Here is a 24,046-nt window from a genome sequence, read left to right as displayed (position 1 = left end):
AGCTCCAGGACTAACGAAACAAACAAACAAACAAAAGACACCAATCACAATTTCAAAAGTATGTAAAAAAGGAAACAGAGGTATAAGGGATTGATCATGAATGAACTGCCTGTGATTGAGAAAGTGATTAGCACTCAGCAGGTATCTGTCAGGCCACCTGAAGAGAGGTAGGAAACAATTTCCATATCTCCTTAATTCATAGAGGGCGTTGGCTGGAAGATCCACTATATGTTTAATGACAGCTTCTCAGCAAAGAAAAGAGAAAACCCAGCAAATTAAAATACATGTCATCCTAAAGCTGTACTTCAGAAATAATATGATATGAAAATACTGTATCTTAATAAGGGTGAAAGTTTGCATCTGAAAACAGAAAAAGCAAGCTGTATTTCCTCCCAAATATAGCTTGTAGTTTTATGTTTTTTAAAAAGGAAGATTGGCAGGTGACATGGATGACTATATCCAGGACCATGGCGTGTGTGGCTCTTCCAGAGCGCATCCATGTGGCCTCGAAATCACAAGTTAGGGCTATCACTGAGATGGCGCCTGAACTGGCTGGGGAGTTACATCTTTCAGGGGCTGGGTTCTAGATCACTTGATACCATACATTGATGGTAATGGCATCCTTCCTTCCTTCCCTCCTTCCTTCCTTTCTCACTGTCTTTTATCTTTGTCTCTTTCTTTCTTTCTTCCTTCCTTCCTTCCTTCCTTTCCCTCCTTCTCTTCTTCCCTTCCTTCCTTTCTTCCTTACTTCCTTTCTTCCATTCTCTCTCTCATTCCTTCCTTCCTCCCTCCCTCCGTTCCTTCTTTTTTTCCTTTTTTTCCTTTCTTTTTCCTTCCTTTCTCTCTCCCTTTCTGTCCTTCCTTCCATCCTTTCTCTCTCTTCCTTCCTTTTTCTCTTCTTCTTTTCCTTCTTCCTTTATTCATTCATTTATCAGTGCCTGTACTAGAGGCTTAAAGCCAATGTTTAGACACAGTCCCTTAGCTTTTTCACTTAAAGCTGACACTATTCACACACATTTATAGGATATATTTTGATAGCATATTTTGATGTTTTGTATTTTGATATGTGATGGTCATGTGTCAGAATTCTATCAGGGTGATTACCATTTCCATCCCCTTAAACATTTATCACTTCTTTTAAAACAATATTTGCTTTTAAAACACCACCACCACCAAAACCCCACCTCATTTCTCTGAACATGCTTTGGGTCTCTGGTCTGTAACACTAGTCTCTTCTTCTCCCAAAGGAAAACAGAAAACCTGAGTCTTTTCTTTTCTTGCTCTGTTTCCAATTTGTAATTTCCACCTGGTTTTAAAAATACATTCGGAGAATGAAACACCACTGGATTTGATTTTTTTTTCTGTGTACTTGCAGATTTTAACCAATCCTAGCCATCATTTCATCGACAGCTCTTTATACAGAGACGTCATTTTGGTGGCGTGGGACCCTGCTCCTTATTCTGCGAATCTTAACCTGGTAAGTGTTTCCTTGCTATCCGTAGTCCAGTCAGACAATCCCTGAGACTGATTAGACATGGTAGCAGGCCAAGGACTGAGTTTTGACAGAAGGAGCAGGAGGGAGCTTAGGATTCTCAGAGGTCTGTGAGCTAAACCTTTTCCCACAACCCCTCCCTCACTCTCACATAGTGATAGCACCTGGGTCATTTTCTTGAAGGTTTTGGTTTTAAATAGACCTGACTGAGACTTTTGCACACAATGGGCCTATAACAAATATAATTGTACATTCTGATGAGCATGAATACATTTTTATCCGTAGGGATTCTTTGTCATGGTTCAGGAAGAGTTCTCACGTCAGTCTTCCTTAGCCTCCACCCAGAGCCAGAATGCAATGATGTACTGTCACCACAGACAGGTGACAGAAACTTATTTTTGCAATATACTGCTTGAGCAAACTCAAGAATGAGCATTCTGAAGCACAGTCCAAATATGGCCACCAGTTGCCTTGATAAAGTTTTCTTAGAATTCAGCATGTCTGTGTTCCCTATGGCTGCTTCTATGCCCTGAAATAGAGTTCAGTAGTCACCAAAAAGATCCAGAAAGCATGGACCAGAAAGCCTCAAGTGTCTATGACTTAACCCTTCTCAGCAAACATGTACTAAGCCTGACCGGGCAAGCTCTTTGCTTCTCCTTGCTTCAAGGGGACTGTCTAGAAGCAAGGAGGTGTAGACATTTCCTCCTCCCAGCCCCAGCCCAGCCCTGCATCCTCTAAACCCACCTGCCTGTACGCTGGCCTGTTTTCAGTTAGTCCTCTGTGCTTGATTCAGTTCCTTTTCCGTTTCAGTGGTACAAAAAGCCAGATTACAACCTGTTCACGCCATATATTCAGCATCGTCAGAGAAACCCAACTCAACCATTTTACATTCTTCATCCGAAATTTATATGGCAGCTCTGGGACATAATCCAGGAGAACACAAAGGAGAAGATTCAGCCAAACCCACCATCTTCTGGTTTCATTGGTATGTGTACATTAACGATTTGGAATGATTCGTTGACATTTTCTATATAGTGAATGAACCATTATGTAATATAGTCAGAGTAACTAGCCGGTGGCTTTGTAGATTGCTTAAAGAAAAGAGAAATGTTCTGTTCCTGTTATTTATTACTACATCACAAATTGCCCCAAGATTCTGCGCTGTCACATGAGAACTGCTGTGTTTTCTCTCGTGATTCGGTGGCTCAGGACCTGCCTGGCTGGACAATTCTTCTGCTCCGCCCGGCATCAGTGGGGTCACTTGGTGCTCAGCTTGCTTATCCAACCCCATGGACAGGGCAGCTAAGGGCAGGCCGAGTTGAAACCGGTAAACAAATGCCTGCATGTGGTGTCTCTTTCATGGCCATCCCAAGGTAGTTAAACTTTATTACATGGCAGCTAGAGGAGGCTCTGAAGTATGTTCCGAAGAATAAGAAATAGAAGCAACCAGTTGCTTATGCTCCAGGCCTGGGGACTGGCCCGATAGCGCATGTGCTACGTGACCAGAGAAATCTCAGGACCAGCACACGGAGGGCGAGGAAACATAGACCTCGGCTCTTGATGAGAGGCAAAGTAGGTGTGTGGAGACCTGTGACTCTTTCTTACTTGCACCACCCTCGTTCATATGGCCTATGAGGTGCCAGCCCGAGGAGCTGAATGTGAGGCCCTAAAGAGTAAGCATGGTTGCAAGATTACCGGTAATAATGGCCTCGGCTACCAGGACTCCATCCCTAGTTCATTAACTCGAATGAACAAGCGCCAATGTCCAACAATGGATTTCATATTGGGGAGATAATCATACTTGACTTTTTTTTTTTTTTTAGCCACGCTTTGATCCTCAAAGCTTGTAGGTGTGTCCCAATTTCTCTATATCTTGGCTTATTATTTCTTTGATTTTACCTGAGTAGGGCACTACTGAGTCATACTTTAGATGCCTCTGAAACTATGAAAGGCTGGAATAATACCAGAGATAATGGTCCCGTTGTCACCTCAGTTTCAAGGAATTCACAACCGCCTTCCTCGCTGCAAAGCAGGTTCTGTGAATGGAGAGGAGAGACTTAGGGAGATTGCACTAGTTTTGTTTTGCATGCAGAGCACACAGATATCCTGAAGTGAGGCTTGCAGACTTGGGAAGTGTTTTATAGTATTGTAATTATGTGGAATATTTTACATGGCAGTCGATAAAATACTTGTGAGAGGACTGTATATTGTTTGCTTTAATGCCCTGTTCTTTTCCTCTTTCTTTTAAAACCATGCCTTGGTATCCAAACTACTGTTGTAAAAATCCAACATTCTTAATCTATTATTTCGTTTCTTAAAGTTGATTTAGGAAAGAAAGTATTACCTGGTTTGTCAACAGAGGGTAGACATGATAGAATGACACAGCATAGCAAGATAGGGACACATTTTTAATATTGTCATCTTGAATTTATGTTGCTAATATTTGAATAGGAAAAACATTTTAAAGCATGGCTTGACAGGATGGGACTGTCAGATATAATTATTATTGGCATGTGGTTTCAAAACCAATTAGAGTTTTGTTGCCAAAAATAAAAATACCTGCATTTTCCTTGAGGAAATCACTCCCCATATGTCCAGCTTTTCTTGAGAACTTGGAAAGGCTGGCGAGTGCCTTTGTAGCTTGCATGGCATAAAGAAGAAGTATAGTTTAATGTCGGTGCAAGAATGTAGGTTAGAGTTGCCTTCGTTTGAGTTTGAATTCTTCTCTGCCACCTGATAGTTTTCTGAGCTTGGGTAAATTGCTTAATCCTTTGACCCTGGGTGTTCTCAGATGGAAAATGAAAATACCACAAAACCTTTCTAAGGGTGAACTTACTGACCAATATTCAATCATTATTATTTTCTAGCACTGCTTTACCCAATATGGTTGCTATTGGCCACACGTGAGCATTTAAATTTCATTTCATCGGAACTAGATGAGAAGATGGGGCCTGCTTCTGAGTGTTCTAGTTCCACTTCTGAGTTGAGTGGGGCACCACTGATAAATTAGCCTAGTCAATAAAGAATGAAGCCATGCAAATCGATGCCCATCTTTAATCCTCAAACGCAGGAAATAAACACAAGAGGATCTTGGTCTTGATGAAACCATACTATCTATCTTACCTAAAGTGACCTTGTCTCCAAAAACCAAGGGTTACACATGTAGCTCAGTGGTAAAAAGCACTTACCCAGTAGGCGCAAAGCCCTGGGTTCAATACCCTTGTACTCTCCTCCCAAAAGAACAATGAATAGATAAGAAATCACAAAGTTCCCTTTGGGCAAGTGGTGCTCTGTGGGTGAGAATGGAAGACGAAAAGGAAAATGTAACTTCTAAATTAAATTTACTCGCTGACCCTGAATCTCAACTTAGTTAAGTATGGGAGACCTATCACCAAGGGTGGCCAAGTTAGCACCCTCTGAGGACCCTAAGGATGCTGTAGTATTTATATCCCTTCTCTGCTCTGGCCCAGAAATAGGCAGAGAGCTGGTTTCTTTATCATTTATCTACTATTATTGTGTGTGTACGTGTGTGCTTGTATGTGTGCTTGTGTCCATGTATGTGTGTTTGTGTGGCAGTACTGGGGCTTGAACTCTCTTGTCCTCATGCTGTTACTTAGCTTTTGAGTTCAAGGCTGGTGTGCTACCACTTGAGCTATACTTCTACCTATGGCTTTTCTCTGGTTAATCAGGAATTAGAGTCTTGGATTTATCTGCCTAGATTGGCTTAAAACAGCAAACTTCAGATCTCAACCTACTATAAGTAGTTATGATTACAGGTTGGAGCCCCCTAAACCTGGATATCTACTATTTTAGTAGTAGTAGTAGCAGCAGTGGTATTTTTATGTAGTTGAATAAAGGGGTTACCATTCCATGTGGCAGTTTATAAGTATAACGCATCTCAACTGATATAACCTCTTTCATCATTCTCCCCCATCTACCATTCTTATAACAGTAAATGGACATCACCTATATTTTAATCTACCAGCCGTAAGAATATTTTTGTATGTGTGTGGATTCTAAGGCTTGAACTCGGGGCCTGGATATTGTCCTTTTTGCTCAAGGCTGGTGCTTTACCACGTGAGCCACAGCTCCACTTCTAGCCTCTTAGTAGTTAATTGGAGATTCGAGTTTCATAGGCTTTCTTTTCCAGGCTGGCTTTAAACTGAGATCCTCAAATCTCAGCCTTCTGGGTAGCGAGGATTATAGGTGTGACCCCTTGGTGACTGGCTAGGAACTTTTAAAATATGAATGAAACTTTTTTTCTTGTTATTAAAAATCATCCCCAGGGGCTGGGAATATGGCCTAGTGGCAAGAGAGCTTGCCTCGTATACATGAAGCCCTGGGTTCATTTCCCCAGCACCACATATATAGAAAATGGCCAGAAGTGGCGCTGTGGCTCAAGTGGTAGAGTGCTAGCCTTGAGCAAAAAGAAGCCAGGGACAGTGCTCAGGCCCTGAGTCCCAAGCCCTAGGACTGGCAAACAAAACAAAACAAAACAAACAAACAAAAAAAAACATCCCCAGGGTGGGAATATGGCTTAGTGGTAGAGTGCTTGCCTAGCATGCAGGAAGCCCTGGGTTCAATTCCTCAGCACCACATATATAGAAAATGGCCAGAAGTGGCGCTGTGGCTCAAGTGGTACAGTGCAAGCCTTGAGCAACAAGAAGCCAGGGACAGTGCTCAGGCCCTGAGTTCAAGCCCCAGGACTGGCAAAAAAAAACAACAAAACAAAGCATATAGTAGCATGTGCAAAGATTATATGCGAATCCTATGCCATTTTATGAGTGACTTGAGCTACTTATATTTGGCTATCTGCAAGGGACCCTAGAACCAAGTTCTCTCAAATACTGAGGAGTGACTGGACTTGCTGAATGAATGCACAAGTACCTCAATGGTCATAGGAATTTACAATGCACCACAATTACCCATAAGGCTCTTGGATTAGTAATCCTTTGCTGTAAAGCAAAGCTGAGACACTGAACTGAGTGTCAAGTGTCTGCGGGTCAGTAACCTGTGGGGCATTTAGCTGGATGACTCTAGCTTAGTTGCTGGTGAAGCTGTGACCTAGCTGGACAAGGCTTCCAAGATATGTCCCATGCATAGCCCTAGCAGGTGGCGGTCCCTCAGTTGACCTGGCCACATGAACACCCCCCAACAGTGGGGCTGACTTCCAAAGTGCCAAGAGAGTGAAGCGAGCAAGAGAGAAGTCCTGATGTTTTTATACTGTCACTTTTGCTGCCATCTGTTTGCCACAAACAGGCTCCAGAAGGAGCCATTTTGAAGGGTAGCTACCATAGCTTTATGGATTGCTGGCCTGGCTTCAGAGATTCGGTGAAGGTAAAGGTGCTGAGAGCTTTTCTTTCTTTTTATTTAACAAGTTTTTTTAAGTAAAGCTAATGCTAGTCCTGGGACCACACTTTGAACAGACTAACACATTTAGCTAGCACCTTCCAGCCCACAAACAACACATCATGTTTGCACCTACATTCGCCACCCTTACTCCAGCACTAGCAGTCTTCCTGATAAGTCATTTAGTTGTCCCTTGCAGTGGTGTGTGTGTGTGTGTGTGTGTGTGTGTGTGTGTGTGTCTGTGTGTACACCTGTGAGTGTCCATGCCCATGGGCTTTCTGCCAGGAAGAAAACGAAAGCAAAATGTGGGTGGGAAGGAATGTCTGGAAGCAGATTTTGCTCAGTGCACCAGCCATTCTGAGCACTCGTTCTCCAGGCGCCAACAGACATTTAGCATCAGGACGGATTCTGTGCCCTTGGTTCGGGTTGAATTTCTCCCCTCAGCTCTGCAGGATCTGTTTTCATTTCCAGTGCAGCAGGAAGTCAGTTTCTCAGTGAAATCCAATTTAGGACAAGAATAGTTAGTGTACAACTACATAAATTCGTATTTCTCTTTTCAAATAGCGGGGACTCTTTTCCTCCTTAAAAGGAAAAAGCAACCTTGGGTCTGCTATTGACCCATGCCTGTGATTCTCGCTACTCAGGGGACTAATATCTGGAGGATCAAAGCTCCAAGCCAGCTTGGGCAGAAGAGTCCAAGAGACTCATGCTAAAACAAAAACAAAACAAAAACCCAGCAGAATGCAGGGCTGTTTGCATGGCTCAAGTGGTAGAGTACAAGTCATGCCAGCTGAAGACCCCACAGTTCAAATCCTAGTTCTTAAACAACAACAACAAGCAAAAACCAAGAAAGGTAAAACCCATTGTTGGAAAAGTATCTCTTTTCTGTTTATAATTCATGTGCACAGAAAACTTACCAAAGATTGTTCATTACGCTTTCAGTTAAGTCAGTTGACTTGGGGAACCCATTAACAATGCTCATATTTATACAGTGCAAGTTTATCGTCATAGTAAATGAATTAAGCTATACTTCCATTACATACTCAATTTAGGATTACATGATACCTATTAAAATATCTCAGATTCTAAAGAAATATTTTTAAACCAGGTTTTCTACTTTGTAAACATCAGTTCCATATTATTACCTAGAAATTTTACCTAACAAAATATTTTGAGGAATCATTATTAAAGATATGAATATTTATTGAAGTTAAACATGAATGTTTAGCTCAAAATTGCACATTAATTACTGATCATTATTTTTGAAAACATTTAAAAATAATTTCACATTTTTTCTACTTTTGGTAACAAGGTCATTGCTTGAAAGTCGGTGAAAAACTTGACTATTAAAAATGCATTTTAGAAGCCAAATGCCTCTGACTCACTTCTGTAATCCTAACTATTCAAGAGACTGAGCTCTGAGGATCATGGTTCAAAACCAGCCTGGACAGGAAAGTATGTGACTCTTATTTCCAGTATACTACTAAAACAGCCAAAAGTGGACCTGTCTCACATGGTAAAGTGATAGCCCTGAGCAAAAAATCTCAGGGACAGAACCCAGGCTCTGAGTTCAAGCCCCAGAGCCAGCACACACACAAAAAAACTACAAATCCATTTTAGCCAGGCACCAGTGGATTAAGCTTTTAATTCCAGCTACTCAGGAGGCTGAGACTGGAGGATCTAGGTTGAAAGCCAGGCTGGGCAGACAAATCTTATTTCCAATTAACCAGCAAAAAGTCGGAAATGGAGCTGGGTTTCAAGTGATAGAGTGAACACCAGCCTTGAGCAAAACACTCAAGCCAGAACAAGAAGGCCCTGACTGGGGCTGGGGATATAGCCTAGTGGCAAGAGTGCCTGCCTCGGATACACGAGGCCCTAGGTTCGATTCCCCAGCACCACATATACAGAAAACGGCCAGAAGTGGCGCTGTGGCTCAAGTGGCAGAGTGCTAGCCTTGAGCGGGAAGAAGCCAGGGACAGTGCTCAGGCCCTGAGTCCAAGGCCCAGGACTGGCCAAAAAAAAAAAGAAGGCCCTGACTGAGTTCAAGCTCCAATACTGGCACACACACACACACACACACACACACACACACACACACACACACAAAAGATGGCGATAAAAATACGTTTTATTGGCCACTAAAGCAAAAAGCGATGCTCATGTTGATGGAACAGAGTACCTCTTGGGTCATCTTAGAGATGCGTTCAAGGTCCACCTCAACAGCAGCAGCTTTAAGAAACCCATCAGAGACATGAAGATTGCCTCTGGTTTCCTTGTCTTTGTAGCCCAAACTGTTCTAGAAAATGGAATGATTATTAAAGTTGATACAATTTTTAAATCCATTTTATTAACATGGAATTCTAAGGAGATATTAAGATATTATTTATCTCCATATAAATATGGATCCAGAAAGTGAAGGTGTTGTTCAAGTAGTATGGTGCCACCTTTGAGCAATAATAATAATAAAGGACCAACCTTTCACTAAACCTTAAGGGGAAAATAAAACAACAAAAAACTCCTTGTTTCATTAGCTTTGCCTGGCAAGGTTTTTGGGAAAAACTTCCTAGAAATTTTCATGCTGTATAAAAAGAGAGAAAATAGCACTTTTAAACTAATATTTAAATATAGTTTTTAAACGCCAAATAACTCTTGCATTTTTCCTTGGAACCACCGTCCTGACTTATATTTCAATGTATACTCTTCCAAGGTCTAAATATTGTCGGTGACAGATGAGCCCTCTCAGTGTGAAATGACACAGACTAGACACATAGCTTAATTGGTTGCTGAATGAATGAAGGAGTGGATGGGAGGTAGAGACCTGTCATCTTTTGGGCTCTGACCTTTAGTATGACAGGTGACAAATGTAGGATGCTCAGTCACTTTGTGTGCGAACCATGGTTACCATGGACTTTACAGACACAGATCAGCCCTCCACCTCTTGACTAGCACTATGAACCTCAGTGAGGGACTAGCCCCACTAAACCCAAATTCTTCAACCTGTAAAATGAAGATCTAATACTTCTTTTCAGCTACCTTGTAGTTGAGAAGAGTACATTTAGAGTTTACTAGAATGGTGATCAGCTTCATCTAAAACTTCATGCCAGGTCAAACAAGACTACATTCCCATACAGAAAAGAACTACTCTTTCATTACAGGTCTATAATTAAGAAGGAAATAGACTTGGGTTTGCTTGGGTGTTAGAGGCCATATAATTATATCCAATAGGTATCCAATAACATATGCCTTTCTTTAATCGCTGAGTATTTTTCTTGCTTCAAAATGTTCATTATCATCTGATGATTACATTAAGGAGTCATTAGTTTATATATATATGTATATATGTTTATTCCATGTTTAATATGTAAACTTTTCTTTCCTTTTAACGTGAGATAAATTCCCAGAGCAGGGTACAGATGGCTCATGCCTGTCATCCCAGCTATTCAGGAGGCTGAGACAAACTTATGGGCTGAAAAGTTCACATGATCCCATCTCTGTTTAACTAACAACAACAACAACATAAACATAAACAGGCTGGAAACATGGCTCAAGGGATAAGAGGGCCAAGCAAGTGCGAATGAAGCCTTGAGTTTAAACCTCAGTGAGGCTAGGGTAAGGATAAATTCCCAGGCTTACCAGTGCTGATGCAAAGGGAATGACTTTGAAGATTGCTGATAACAACCAACACCTTGCTTTACTAACAATTATCCAGTAGCACTGCAAGTCAGAGTCCACATCTACAGTCTCAGTGCCCAGCTAGAGGTTCTGGGAAGAGACATGGAAGATGTGTTACACACGCCACACAGGTGAGCATCGAGCTGCACATGGATTCTAAAGTTCAAAGGATGTAGCAAGGTAATGTAGATGATCCATAAGGACTGGTTTCTTTAGAGCAACATTTTTTTTTTTATCCTATTAGATTCCTTCTACTCTGCCCACTGGGAGCACTTGGTTCCTGTGTGAGGAACCTTTCTTCTCCCTTTCATCCCTAGTTGGAGACTGGAGACTTTACCTTGTGTAAATGGTGTAATGAAGTCATTTCAATTCCGCAGCCGCCTGGATGATTTGCTTGGACTCCCTTGGCTTCTGTGTTGCCCTCGTGATATTAGCTATTTTGACAGAAGGCGAGTGAGCACAGGAGGGATCATGAATCCTGACTCTCTGCTTGCTAACTTCACATAGAAGAGTTTCAGGAAGAGCCGGGGGGGGGGGGGGAGGAACTAAGGCCAATCCCCCCCTGCACTGGGCTCACAGCTGGAACAATATCAGACAGCAGACAGGCCTCGTGGTTCCTCCACACCCCATGTCTGGGAAGCTTGCTCATCATACGCTTCGCCAAAGTTGAGTGAAGAAACCAGACATTCCCACCCTCCCCTGTTCAATGGCATCTTCTACTGCTGCCACCGAAGTCATTTATGTAAGTCACAGAGATAAGCAAACTCTAAAATGCCAGGCTATTTAATACCAGCACAAGAAAAATATGCTCCAAAACAAGTCATAACTTTCTTTGTTCACATTTTATGTTATATTTTGGGATCTGCTTTTTCTAATACGCCCTTCCAGCTTGAACATTAGCGAAGAATAATCAGCCACTTAACATTTGTGGTTGTGTAAAATATGTCCTAACTGATTGTTTTTGCTTTAAAAATAAATCAAGTAACAATAGCAGTGAACTCAAGTTGCCTTCAAGTATTATTCTTGGACTGTTATATTTTTTAGCATACAGATGCTTAAGTTATGTTAGTACATCCAATTTCCAATTTACCCATCTTGGAATGACAGATAGTTTCTGACAATATCACTTAAAAAGTCTGATTATCATTCAAAAAGTGTACATTTCATAGTTTTCAATTTTATGGTCAGCTTCATAAAGAAACTGCAACACAGATGTGAGATTTCCATTAGTGTGGTACATGAATGGTAAACTTTTCATTCATTCAGAGCAGTATTTTGGATTCTGTAACTAGATGTTTGTGGCTAATGCCTGTAATCCTAGTTACTAAAGAGGCTGTGATCTGGAGAATCAAAGTTCAGGGCCAGCTCAGAGAAGAAAACCCCATCAGACTTCCTCCATTTCCAACTAAAGAGAAAAAATGCCAAGCTAGGGGCATGGTTCAACTGTCTGGGCACCAGAAATGCAAGTGCAAAGCCCTGAGTTCAATCCTCAGTACTGAAAAAATAAATCCAAACATGTGTTTTATAATATCCTGTTGGTTGTCGTAAGAAATCCTCCGCATCATATATGAATTATGGTCAAGTTTATTAGAATTGACTTAAGCTGATCTGGTCAAATATTTTACCTATACTTGAAACATCCTGTGTTATATCAATAATTTACTTTGGTATTTGATGAAAGGGTATTTTCATCAAGGAGAAAAATCTATTTCTAATTATTTGGAAAGTTAATGTAAATATTCTACCAGGTGAAATGCAGTATAATTTTGGTGGAATTATAATTAAGCTCATGCTAAATGACTCACTAGACTCTCATTGCCTATTAAATATACCTATACATGCAAACATGGCTTTTCAGAGAATACTCATTTATCTAAAACCCAAGATAATTGGACCCAATTTCAAGTTTGCCTTTTATCCAGGTTTGGAGCAAATAAATAAGTATCCATCTGCTTATCATACTGAATCATGTAATATGACATTTTATTAAGACCAGATGAAATGATTTTTAATTGGCTTGATAATAACGTTTCATTATAAAATATTTTAAAACATGCAGTTTGACATATGAATGCCACTTCAATCACAACTGCTTGGAAGATACTTTTTTCCCCTTTAAATAAAACCTTCATAAGGACTCATTATAAAAAACTGGTCACATAAGACGTTTAAGTTAGTTGAATTCTGCTTAAAGATCTTGAATAATTGGCCACATGCCCATTTGATTGGCTCAGAAAAATACTCTTAAAAGCTTCTAAATATGTATCTGCTTCCCAAAAGGTTCAAGTCCATGTTGAAAGCACTAAAGATTTTATGAATGATGAAATCAGTTAATTTTTGATACTAAGCAAACAAGATTATTTAGCATAAAAGTCCCTTTAATGCTCTCTAAAAGCTACTCCCTTGTTTTCGAACTCATGGCCCAACTGACATTCTACTTCTTGAGCCACACCTCCATTCCAGCTTTCTGCCGGTCATTTTGGAGATAATAGTCATGATGACTTTTTTCCTCGATAGCTTTGAAATGTAACTGTCCAGATCTCAGCCTCGTATAATAATTCTCCAGGATTATTGGTGTGAGCCACCAGTGCCTGGCTTAAAGTGATTCTTTACTGAATTGTATACCATTAGGCAATCTGCATTCCTCTTATGTTTCAGATAATCCTGGCCAGACATAAGAGAGGAAATGAGAGGAGAAATCCAGAACTATCTTTAGCATGAGTAGACAAGAAATCTCCTTGTCAGTCTGGCATGGAAAAACGATTATGAAGAAGTTCTGGTACTTTGACGAATTTACACCTTCCGGGCAGCTGTGCAGGAAAAACTGAGCACATCAAGGCTTAGCTGTTTAGAAGAGTGGTGCTTGGATAGCATCTAGGAACTTGTGTTTTGGGAAGAACCCTACCCTCTAACTGATACGAATGGACCACTATGTCTATATTGTTTATACAAGGAAAATGGGTTTTTCTAAGTACTTGCTCTCCTCCTGGAAGTATGGGATTTGAGCACATGTCAAAGACTGCCTGTGTAGCCAGCTCCTGCTTAAAGCTCTAAGCATTGAGTCTCTAAGACCCTTCCTGTTTGCTGGCATTTTTTATGTGTGGCTGTCCCAGTCATTTTGGACTGGCTCACACCTATAATCCTGGCTACTCAGAGGAAGCTAAGATCTGAGGACCATAAGTCAAAGTCAGACCAAGCAGGAAAGTCCAAGGAACTCTTATCTTCAATTGACCAGCAAAAAGCCACAAGTGGCTCAAATGGTAGAGCACCAGCCTTGAGTGAAAAAGCTAAGGAATAGTTGCCAGGCCCTGAGTTCAAACCTGACTACTGGCACAAAAACAAACCAACCAACAAACAAAGAAACAACAGATGAAAGGACCTAAACATCAGAGGTTTTCATCTCACTGTTCTGAAGGTTGGAAATCCAAGATCAAGATGTAAGCCACAGCCAGTTCAGTTCCTGGTAGGGACCTCTTCTTGCCTCCTTCCTGTGTCCTCAAGACAGTAGGAAAGATTCCTTGGGCCGTTTCTCCCTAGAAGGGCACTAATCTCATTAGCATCTGAAGAGATGAGTTTCAGGTTTGGTCTATGTCTGCTGTCACAACTTGGCAAGACATTGTTGGAGGAATTATCTCCTTGGGGAGGGCTCTAGAAGTTCATGCCTGGCTTCTCCAGGGCCTCTTCCCATCACTTTCTCTTTTCCTGACTTCTTTCACTACAATAAAATATGGTCTTGGTCTTGTCAGCAGCTATATGTGAAACCCTGGGGCTCCCAGAGAATCCTCAGATGTGGGTAGAAGTGAGATGGGGACTCAGATCTAGCACCTACTTGGTGGTAATTTACAGAACCACTGAGCCAGGTGCGGTTGGTGGTTATGTCGTTTGTGGATGCTACCACTCAGCGTCAGTGTCATAGCAGTTCCCACACAATGTAAGGGGAGAAACCAAACATGTTTTTCAGCATGGCATTTAGAACATTTTGTTCAGCTCATGGGAATGGTTGTATCTTGGTCCAATCTTTAAATTTAAAAGTGAATTCTTTCCGTATGCATGTCATTGCTGGGGTTGAACTCAAGGCTTGGGCTGTGCCATAGCTTTTTCTATCAAGGCTAGTTAGTACTCTACAACTTAAGCCACACTGCCACTGCCAGCTTTCCAATAGTTCATCAGAGACAAACGTCTTACAAACACGTTCTGCTGGGGCTGGCTTTGAACGGAGACTCTCAGATCTCAGCCTCTTGAGTAACTGAGATTACAGGCCTGAGCTACCAGTGCCCAGCGTAGTAAAATTTTATTATCTTTAAAGAGTTGTACAAAAACGTTTCGATTTAACACATCAGTTTAAAAATATTTTATTTCATTTAAGGAGTTGTATAGAGGTTTGGTTTTGCTCTATTCGCTTTGTTTGGTTGGGTTTGTTTTGGTTTTGGTGCCAGTCCTAAGGCTTGCACTCAGGGCCTGGTTGCTCTTCCTGAGCTTTTGTGCTGAAAGCTATCACTCTACCACATGACTTCCAGCTTTTTGGTAATTAATCGGAGATAAGAGTCTCACAAACTTGCCTTCGCAGGCTGGCTTCGAACTGCCATCCTCAGATCTCAGCCACCTAAGTAGCTAGGATGGCAAGAATGAGCCACCAGCTCCCAGGAGGAGGTTCTCATTCGCCAGTTTTTGAGAACGATGCATCGTGATCAGTGTCACCTCCCCGTCTCTCCCCCTATCGTGATCAGTGTCACCTCTCCACCACCCCTCCCCCATCTCTCCCAGCCCCACTTGTCTCCTCAAGTTTCCTGGTTTCAGTTTCACTATGTACACTGGAATTTTAGGACTGTAATTACCCACCCTTTTCTTTCTGTCTGTCTGTCTGTCCCTACTCTCCCAGATTAATTTTCAAAGAACGTTTTCCCAAATCCCTAATGATTTTCCCTGGACCTAGCTTGGTAGATGTTAAAGCTAACTAACTGAAGAGGCCTCCTGGAGGGCTGGAGGGTTCGATGCTCCCCAGTCCTCCCGGGCTCCCTGCAGTACCTACGTCCCATTTGTGACACACACGCTGGGCTCTGTGTAAGGGTGTCTGTGCGCACCCCGACACATGCCATGTCTTCCTGGTTGCTTCTGCAAGGCACCAAGCAATTTCTCTGCTAGGATGTCATAGGTGCTATGCTCTCTTAATAACTCTTCAGGAAAACTGAGGTGTAGGTTTAACCGTGTTCATGAACCATTATCGCCATTTAAATTATGTGACAAAGTCAGAATCTAAATAGAAATTTTGGTATTAATAACATCCTTAAGGCAATAGAATGTAAATAGACACATAGTACCTGTGTTAATTATGTGGATTTTCTGCGGGGGAGGTGGGGAGTGGAAGTCCACTGCAAGGGTTTGAACTCAAGGTCTCGTTTAATTCAGTTGGTGCTCTACCACTTAAGCCACATATCCAACCTGCATTTTTGCTGGTTATTTTTGAGATACAGTCTCAAGGATGTTCTTTGTTTTCTAATCAGCTAATCTAGATGATCGAATCTGCCATCGAATCTAGATCTTAGCCTCCTGAGTAACTAGGATTATAGGCATGAGCCACGTCGCCAGGCTAAGTGTGTCTATTTACTAGAGCATTGAAAGCATAACTTCTATGTTGTTGTTGTTGATGTTATCTGTGCTGATCTTGGGGCTTGAACAATGCCCAGGGCCTGGGCATTGTCCATGAACATTATTTGCTCCAAGTTAGTGCTCTATCACCTGAGTGTTGGGAGATAGGAGTCTCACAGTGGTCTTTACTGCCCAGGGTAGCTTTGAACCTTGATCCTCAGATCTCAGCCTCCTGAGTAGCTAGGATTACAGGCATGATCTACAGGTGCCTAGAGAAAGCATAACTTTTTGCCTGGTCTTATCACAAAGTAAATATTGTATACTTAGTAAAGATGTGATTTAAATGTCATAATTATCTAGCAAATTAAGAATTTCAGAAAAAATTAATCATATTCAAGCAGCTGATAGCTCATTCAGACTAAGAGAAGAGCAATGATGTCAATTTATCATCAAGTGCTGTTCTATAATCTACCTTATAACATCCTGTTGTTTTTATTTTTGTTTGTTTTGTTTTTGGTTGGTCAAAGGGCTTAAACTCTGGGGTTGGATGTGGTGTCTGAGCTCTTTTTGCCCAAGACAAGTGCTCTACCACTCTGAGCCACAGTGCCACTTCCAGCTTTCTGGTGGTTAATTGGAGACGAGAGTCTCACAGACTTTCCTGCCTGGGCTGGCTTTGAATGGTGATCCTCACATCTCAGCTTCCTGAGTAGCCAGGATTATGGGCCTGAGACACCAGCACCTGGCTTATAACATTGCTTTCTTTGGAACCAACAGCCATCTTATTGCAAATCAGAGCCTGATGCTGAATGTAATTCAGGGAAGTCTAATTTGGAGGGGGTTGGTGGAGCAAATCTCTTACTCCTAGCAGCATCTGCTTAAGGTCACAAGTTCTGTCTTTTTATATGTAATTCATGGGCTCAACTTAGTGACTGATCATATATACATAGCATTATACCATTATGATCCCCATAGCTCATGAGCCAACCATCTGCATGCCATTTAGTAGAAGTGGTAATATCACAAAAGTAGAGATAACGACAGATGAGTGCAAAGGAGGTATTTCTTGATAGCTAGCAGTTGCCACCGCTCAAAAAAAGAAGGTGACCTTTCTTTGTGGGAATTGCTCATTGGGTTATTTCTTTCCGGCTCAGGAATCATCCTCATGATGTCCATGTGTAAAGAGGTGCACGTCTATGAATACCTCCCATCCATCCGCCAGACGGAGCTTTGCCACTACCACGAGCTGTACTACGATGCAGCCTGCACTCTGGGCGCCTACCATCCTCTGCTGTACGAGAAGCTCCTGGTACAGCGTCTGAACGTGGGCACCCAGGCTGATCTACATCGCAAGGGCAAGGTGGTCCTGCCCGGCTTCCAGGCTGTGCGTTGTCCAGCCCCTAAAGCTGATGATGCTCATTCTTAAGAAAGGGAATCTTGAGAATCACTGTGCAATAAGGTACTACTGTAGTCCTCCAAGTCACAAAAATATACTTGAAGCTAGATGTTAGGCAATGTAGTGTTGAGTCTTTAAACTGTAATGAAGTGGTGGCCATGAGAACTCTGCTCTTCCTAAGCCATGGACTATTTATTACTGCTTTGAATATAGAAATGGAGTTTTAAAGACTCAAGGAAGATGGAAAAAGAAAAAAAACATTAAGTAAAAGAGCATATGGAAAGCAAATAGTGTTACCATGGACATAATACCTCCCCAAAATGTTAGCCTTCTTGTAGGCCAGGGCTTGACCCCATCAGGATTGGTTCCAACCTCAGGCTGGGATGATAATGCTGTGTGGGAAAAGTCAAGTTGAGGTCGAGAATGTCGCTTCTACATGCATTCCTCACTCAAGATCCCGGATTTTAGGATGGCGGTCTGTGTTACCACTCAGACATGTTTATTTTGACAACACAAGTTCCCCTTGGAACCTATCAGTTTCTCCACCTCAGCTTTCCCATGGTCCACCAGACCCAACTCCCTCTGTGTATCAGAACCAATTTCTAAAAGCAGGGCTCATCACTCCTAAACAGTCCAAGGAAAAGCCAAATGCCTGACAGGCGCCCTGTTTCCCCGGGACTTCATGACCCAACCAAGATGAAGTTACGAGCTAGTCTATGCAGAACCGCAGGGCTGCAGAGCCACGCTGACCTCCCTCGCTCTGACTTCTCCAGCCATGTCTTCTGGTAGGCAAGTCCATCCTACAGTTCTTGCACTGATACATAACACAGGGTACAGGCTTATGGGGGACATCCTTGCTCCTTACAAACTAAAACGGACTTTGCAGTCACCGTTCCTGAGCTGCAGTAGATACATACCTACCTGTCTCTTAATAGAGATTTCTTGTAGCCTTCAGCTATTGGAAACTTGGCAGTTAGGTGCTCCAAAGTTTTTACAAATTCTTTCTATTGGCAAACATGTAGAAATACAATCTTTGTTTTCATAGGCATGTTTTATGTAAACAGCATGGCAGAGCCATATAACCAATAAAATTCTGTGGAAGTATTGCTCTTTAATAACAAGGAATATATCTGTGTTTGGATTGAGAGGCAGAGGAATAATTTCATCCCGAATTGTTAGCTAGATTCAGGTATGTTAATCTTAACTTCTGTCACTCATATATTAATGCCTCTCTGACTCGGTGTCTCTCTCTGACTCTTCCCTCCTACTTCTCTCCAGTGAAGAGAGTACAACAGAAGCATTTTGGAATATGACATTAAACACGACATTATTTCCATATCAAACCCAAACATTGCTCAGTGGTAGGTATAGTTTAGACTTTCTTTGGTAATGACAAGAGCAGCTTAATTAAATACAATTTTCCTGGCAAAATGAGTGAGGAGAGACTGTCAGGAAAGTTGAATGGGAAGGGTTTTTCAGGATTGGTTTGTTCTAGAATGCCCACAGGATTGTCTTCTTGAGCAAGAGTGATTCTCAGAGCCTGGCAGCTTCCGTTTGCTTATTCTACCCAGCAGAAAAGAAGTTGGACAACATGCAACCTCTGTGGCTTACTACAGCTGTGAAATGAGAGGATTCGAAAAGTTCCCTTCAGGACAGGATCTGTGAAAGTCCATTTGAGAGCTTCATTACTAAGTCTATGAGGAGTGATAGCTAGCTATGTCTCATGCACTAACTTACATCTCAAGTGGCATTAGGTTTCTTCGTGATTTCCTAGAAGAACATGATCTTGCCACATTTGTGTGAGTGATCATTGCCATAACTTTGAATATAACAAGGAAGCTGGAATGTAGGACAAATATTTCATCCTAGCATCCTTGGCCATTTGAGAACCTTCCAGGCTTTGATATTTTAATACTCACACTATTAAAGTTCCTTTCGTAGTCTTCCAAGTGACATTTTAGTCTTACCGGTATCCTTATAATTCATGACAATCCCTTTTGATGATAAGAAAATGTGGGTTGAAAATAACCTATTGAAGGCAGTATAAATAGGCAGTTCAAAAGCCTCAGAAAACACTTCAAAAGTTTTCAACTACCACTCTGTTGTGGTACATTTTAAAAAAGCAATTTCATTATTATTTATAGAGATTGTTGACAGAAGAGCAAAAAAGAAATTTAATTAACTTTTTTTGAATTTACTATGACCCTAAAGACTCTTGGAATGTGGAATTGGTTAAACATTCCAAAACTGGTGCATATATTAATGTAGCATTGGCTGAGCATTCTTGTGTTTAGAAATTCAAATAATTTAGCTTCAGACTCTTACACAGTGGTGTCCATTGCCATATCTGCTCCCCATATTAGTCAAATTGTCCTCAGTGGCACTGTTTTGCCAGTCATTGAATAAAATCTTATGTGCCACATTTCTTGAACTCCAGTAAACACATGGCCCTTCTGTGGAATAGCTAATACTAAATGGCATCTCCATAACCCCCTTTCTTTCTGGCTCCATCCCTTCTAGAATTCTCCATTCTCTTCAGTGACTGGAAGAGAATCAAGTCCTCATGGTACAACCTAAATTGATCAGGCATTTCTTCTTCTGCTTTCAGGACATATCAGTCCCTTGCATTTCAATATAATTTCACCCCATCCTTTGTTGTTGTTGCCATCACAAAGTCCCAGATGTCACAGAGAATGACAAGGACAATTCAAAGTAGATTCTCTCTACTTTGTTTTTCCAAGAGCTCACCTGCGGCAGGAGGATAATGTCTATTGGCTATGTGATTCTCAATCCTAGACTGTTTTCATAGACACCAATGATGGACCCATGTGGCTGATCTTTTTTCAGAGAATAGATGCTCAGGGACCAGACGTGGTCAATTCAAAGTCGCACATCAGCAACTGGGTGCGCTGTAATAGGCAAGTGAGGGGCCTTCACACATGTTTGAGTTTCGTGTTTTTCCTTGTCTTTCTGGCAGGATGTAGAAGTCGAGGTGTCCTGTCTCTCAAGTAGCACTTCCTGTGGATCTTGTCCCCTTGGTCACTCAGTCCTATCCTAATCAACCCTCCACTTTCCAGTAGCCCTCTGTCACCATAGCCCTAACATCAAGACAAAAACAAGGTTCAGGTAATGCTTGGTAGTTTCCAAATAGAGAAATAAAAGGACCTCAGTCACTCACTTATATGTTTATAAACTACTTAATCCCTCAGAACAGATTATACCTTATGTTATTGGATGACCTTTGGGAGTGTAAGGAGAACTGTATTTGTGAATTAATCTGGTGGTGTTTAGGATGTATTAGGCCATATCAGTCTAGATGACAGATGGAAGAATTTCATCATGCACCAATGATATGATTACAGTTCTGTAGGTTTTGTTGTGCATCAGCACAGTGATTGTGGTCAAGATTACTTCTTCCCATTTGGGCTTGGCTGTGGAAAGAGTGAGAGAAAGGGAGAAAAGCAGGGCTGGGAGATGATTTAATATGCAGGACATGTCTCTGAATATGTTCTAGCATATTAACCTGTTTGATTTCTGATTTTTTGACAGTTTAGAGCTCTTGCCCTGTAATTACACAACTGATGAAGGCAGCTTCATTTAGAAATTAATTCCTTAGGTAAAATGTGCCTGAGTCTAAGCTTGTTTTTCTACTCTGGGTATTTCCTTTGTGAAATTCTTCTGCATGTTTCTGTCACTTGGACATTATTTATACAATTGATATATGGAAAGAATTTCTTTGATGGATCAATGAAATAAAGTGTAAGTTCTAGCTCTTCTTTTATTAAATGAATGAAGCCTTTAGTAAGACTAAAAGTAATCCAGTATATTCTCTCTAACTTTAGCCTAATGAAATTTGAAGAATTAAAAACACCAATATAGTTCTTAGTCTAGAGACGTGTGTATGTAGGTATAGTTATATAATTACATATACATATCTACACACATGGTTGCATTTATATTGTGTTTTTCACTCATCTTTATGATGAAACCTTTACAAAATAAGTTTTATTTTAATTATGTGAGCACTAAATTTTTCAGAGGAGGATTACATTCTATATCCTTCTATTAAAAAAAAATTCAGTCCTCTACCCTCTACCCTGCCTCTATATCATATTTTTCATATCTCCACCATGTCAAAAAACATTTGAATGAAATATTTAAAAGGCAATATGAAGGTAGTATTATTTCCTAATCTCAAGTTTTATTTTAACTCTGAAATTTGAGGAGATGTTTATCTATAGTGCATAGCTTTTACAGGATTGGGGGAAGAAACATTTACTGGTTCTGTGGATAATAGTCTTCTAACTAGATAGATTCCAAGCAAGTACAATGCACTGGTGGTATTAAAATCTGACATTTATAACATATCCTGCTCTGCTCTCATGAAACTACTTATGGAACCCTTCCAATAGAAACCAGTGAACTTTTCTAACAGCTTTGGGAGTTTTTTTTGTATGATAATTTTTAAAATGAAGTGTGTACTCTTCAAACTAATCAAGGCTTAAAGTTTTCCAGAAATTGCATTTTAGAAGTGTTTGTATACATTTTAACACTTGGATATTTTCTATTTTGATTTTTGTATATTTTTACGTATACACAGTGTACAGACTTTTTCTTGTAAATAAAACATGTTTTCATTTGTGTAGACGTTTCTCTGCTTTCATTTGTAGACTTGACAAATGAGTAAGAGACAAAACAGCAAGTCATTTAGCACCAAGGTGAAATGTGATTGGAAGACCCAGTGAGGAAAGAAAGACTGTATGTTTGGGAAACAAACTATATGTTTGGGAAACAAAGTGGCTACAGAAACATCAAGCGGAAGGCCATATTTTGGGGTTAAACACATTCTGACCTTCACGTGGAATCCAGCATTTGGAATAATTTGTTGCCCTTACTATTGTATTACTTGTCCCAGCCTGTCGGAGCCTTATGTCACAGAAAACATAAACAAGTTCTTAGCGCAGAGGGTAGATAGAGCTGAGTCACCCACAACCAGCATCTTCAGTCATCCCTCATCCCTTGTCAGGATATTAGGTGTTGGGAGAGACATGAGCAGCTGGGCTGTATGTAGGGTGACTGGGGACGGGCGCAATGAATCACAGTCTGCTCTCAGCCTTTCATGCCAAGAGCCATGTTTCTCCCAAGATGGCAGCTTTCTTCCAGGTGATTACGATGGACCTGGCTCCAGCAGCCTTGTCAGGAAGGGCCAGGGTGAAGACCCAGCAGGGCGAACACCCAGAGTTGTGACTGAGATGTGGGCTTCTGCAGGGCACACGCAGGACACTGTGTGGTTGGTTGGTTGGCTTGTTTGTGATGCAAATACTGCCTACAGGCTTCAGGGAAAGACCAGAAATTGCTGTTGGCTAGGAAGCACAAGAGGTAGGAGGAAGCAGAGATGCCTGCAGCCTAGACAATGGTCCCACACATGGTTGCATTTACATGGACCCTACTTAGAATTCTGAATTTGCACTACCCAGTCCCCTCTGGGGAGTGGCAGCAACAGGAGCTGGAGGATCCAGGCAGCTTTTCCATCACAGAAACCACGACAGTACAGTGTGCTGTGCTGCTGGGAAGGAAACAAGTAGGCTAGGATAATCCGGACAGATTTTCCTCAGACTGGGAAGGAGGTGGGAATGCAGAATAGGTGAGGAAAGTGGAAGTGAAGTGAGAGGGAATGAAAAGAAGTGATGAAAGAGTCCTGGTGTCATTTGCATATCCAAGTCACTAATTCAGAAAGTAAATTATCTAGTGACAAAAATACAGCCAGTTAATCTAGGGACTGCAATGAAGTACTGTGACCAGAACCCTGGTGTTCAGAGCTAGGCAGAGCAGGCCCCCTTCACTGGCTCTCCTAATCTCTCATTGCCTACAGCAATAGTTGGCAAACTGGCCAAGGGAACTTTTATAAAGTTTTAGTGGATGGGGGAAGGGGGAGAGGTTGGGGATTTAGCTCAGTAGAAAAGCACTTGCCTGGCAAGCACAAGGCCCTGAGTTTGGTCCTCAGCTCTGAAAAGAACAAAATAAAAGCACTAAAAAGACTACAAGTTTTACTGGAACCCCATACTTATTCACTCTTGTGTCTATGGTTGCTTTCATTATAAAAGGGCAAGTCTAGTTATTAGGAAAGAGATTGTAAAGCCTGTCAAGCCTAAACGTTATTCCCGGGCCCTTTACGGAAGATGTTTGACCATCCTGACCACAAGTACAATCTGCTGAGAACTCTGTGGCCAGCCTGCCCCACAGGGCGTGCTGGTGATTCTCACAAAGCCATCTGCCAAGGGAGATCTTCTGTGAGTCCCAGGAAAGTTGGGGCCAAAGAGGTTAAGTTATCAGCTTGCAATTACAGAGCCAGGAAATGACAGCTCTGGGCTCAGACCTAGATGTTTTTACCCATTTAAAGCAGTCCGTCCCTTAGCGATGGCCCTAATACCAAAAACCCAAAACAAAACCAAAATGCCAACAATCACCAAGAGGATAAATACACAGTCATACCTTGTGCAATGACATCTCACTGAGTGGCTGGGCACATAGACAAGCACACATGCCATCTTCTA

The 24,046-nt window shown here is 41.5% G+C and overlaps 1 protein-coding gene across 1 annotated transcript in view; it reads left to right on the top strand.

Annotated features, from left to right (window-relative positions):
• Positions 1 to 22,093, top strand: part of St6gal2 (ST6 beta-galactoside alpha-2,6-sialyltransferase 2) — a 31,765-nt gene extending 9,672 nt beyond the window's left edge. Inside the window, exons 3-5 of the mRNA XM_048352483.1 lie at positions 1,376 to 1,477; positions 2,303 to 2,477; positions 17,251 to 22,093. Coding sequence (XP_048208440.1) covers positions 1,376 to 1,477; positions 2,303 to 2,477; positions 17,251 to 17,522 — 549 coding nt within the window. The 3' untranslated portion in view covers positions 17,523 to 22,093. The remainder of the gene's footprint in view (positions 1 to 1,375; positions 1,478 to 2,302; positions 2,478 to 17,250) is intronic.
• The last annotated feature ends 1,953 nt before the right edge of the window (positions 22,094 to 24,046 follow it).

Source organism: Perognathus longimembris, chromosome 8 (assembly GCF_023159225.1).
Source record: "Perognathus longimembris pacificus isolate PPM17 chromosome 8, ASM2315922v1, whole genome shotgun sequence".
Taxonomy (NCBI): domain Eukaryota; kingdom Metazoa; phylum Chordata; class Mammalia; order Rodentia; family Heteromyidae; genus Perognathus; species Perognathus longimembris.
Note: the sequence above shows the minus strand (reverse complement) of the source record. Positions and strands in the feature narration are given on the sequence as shown.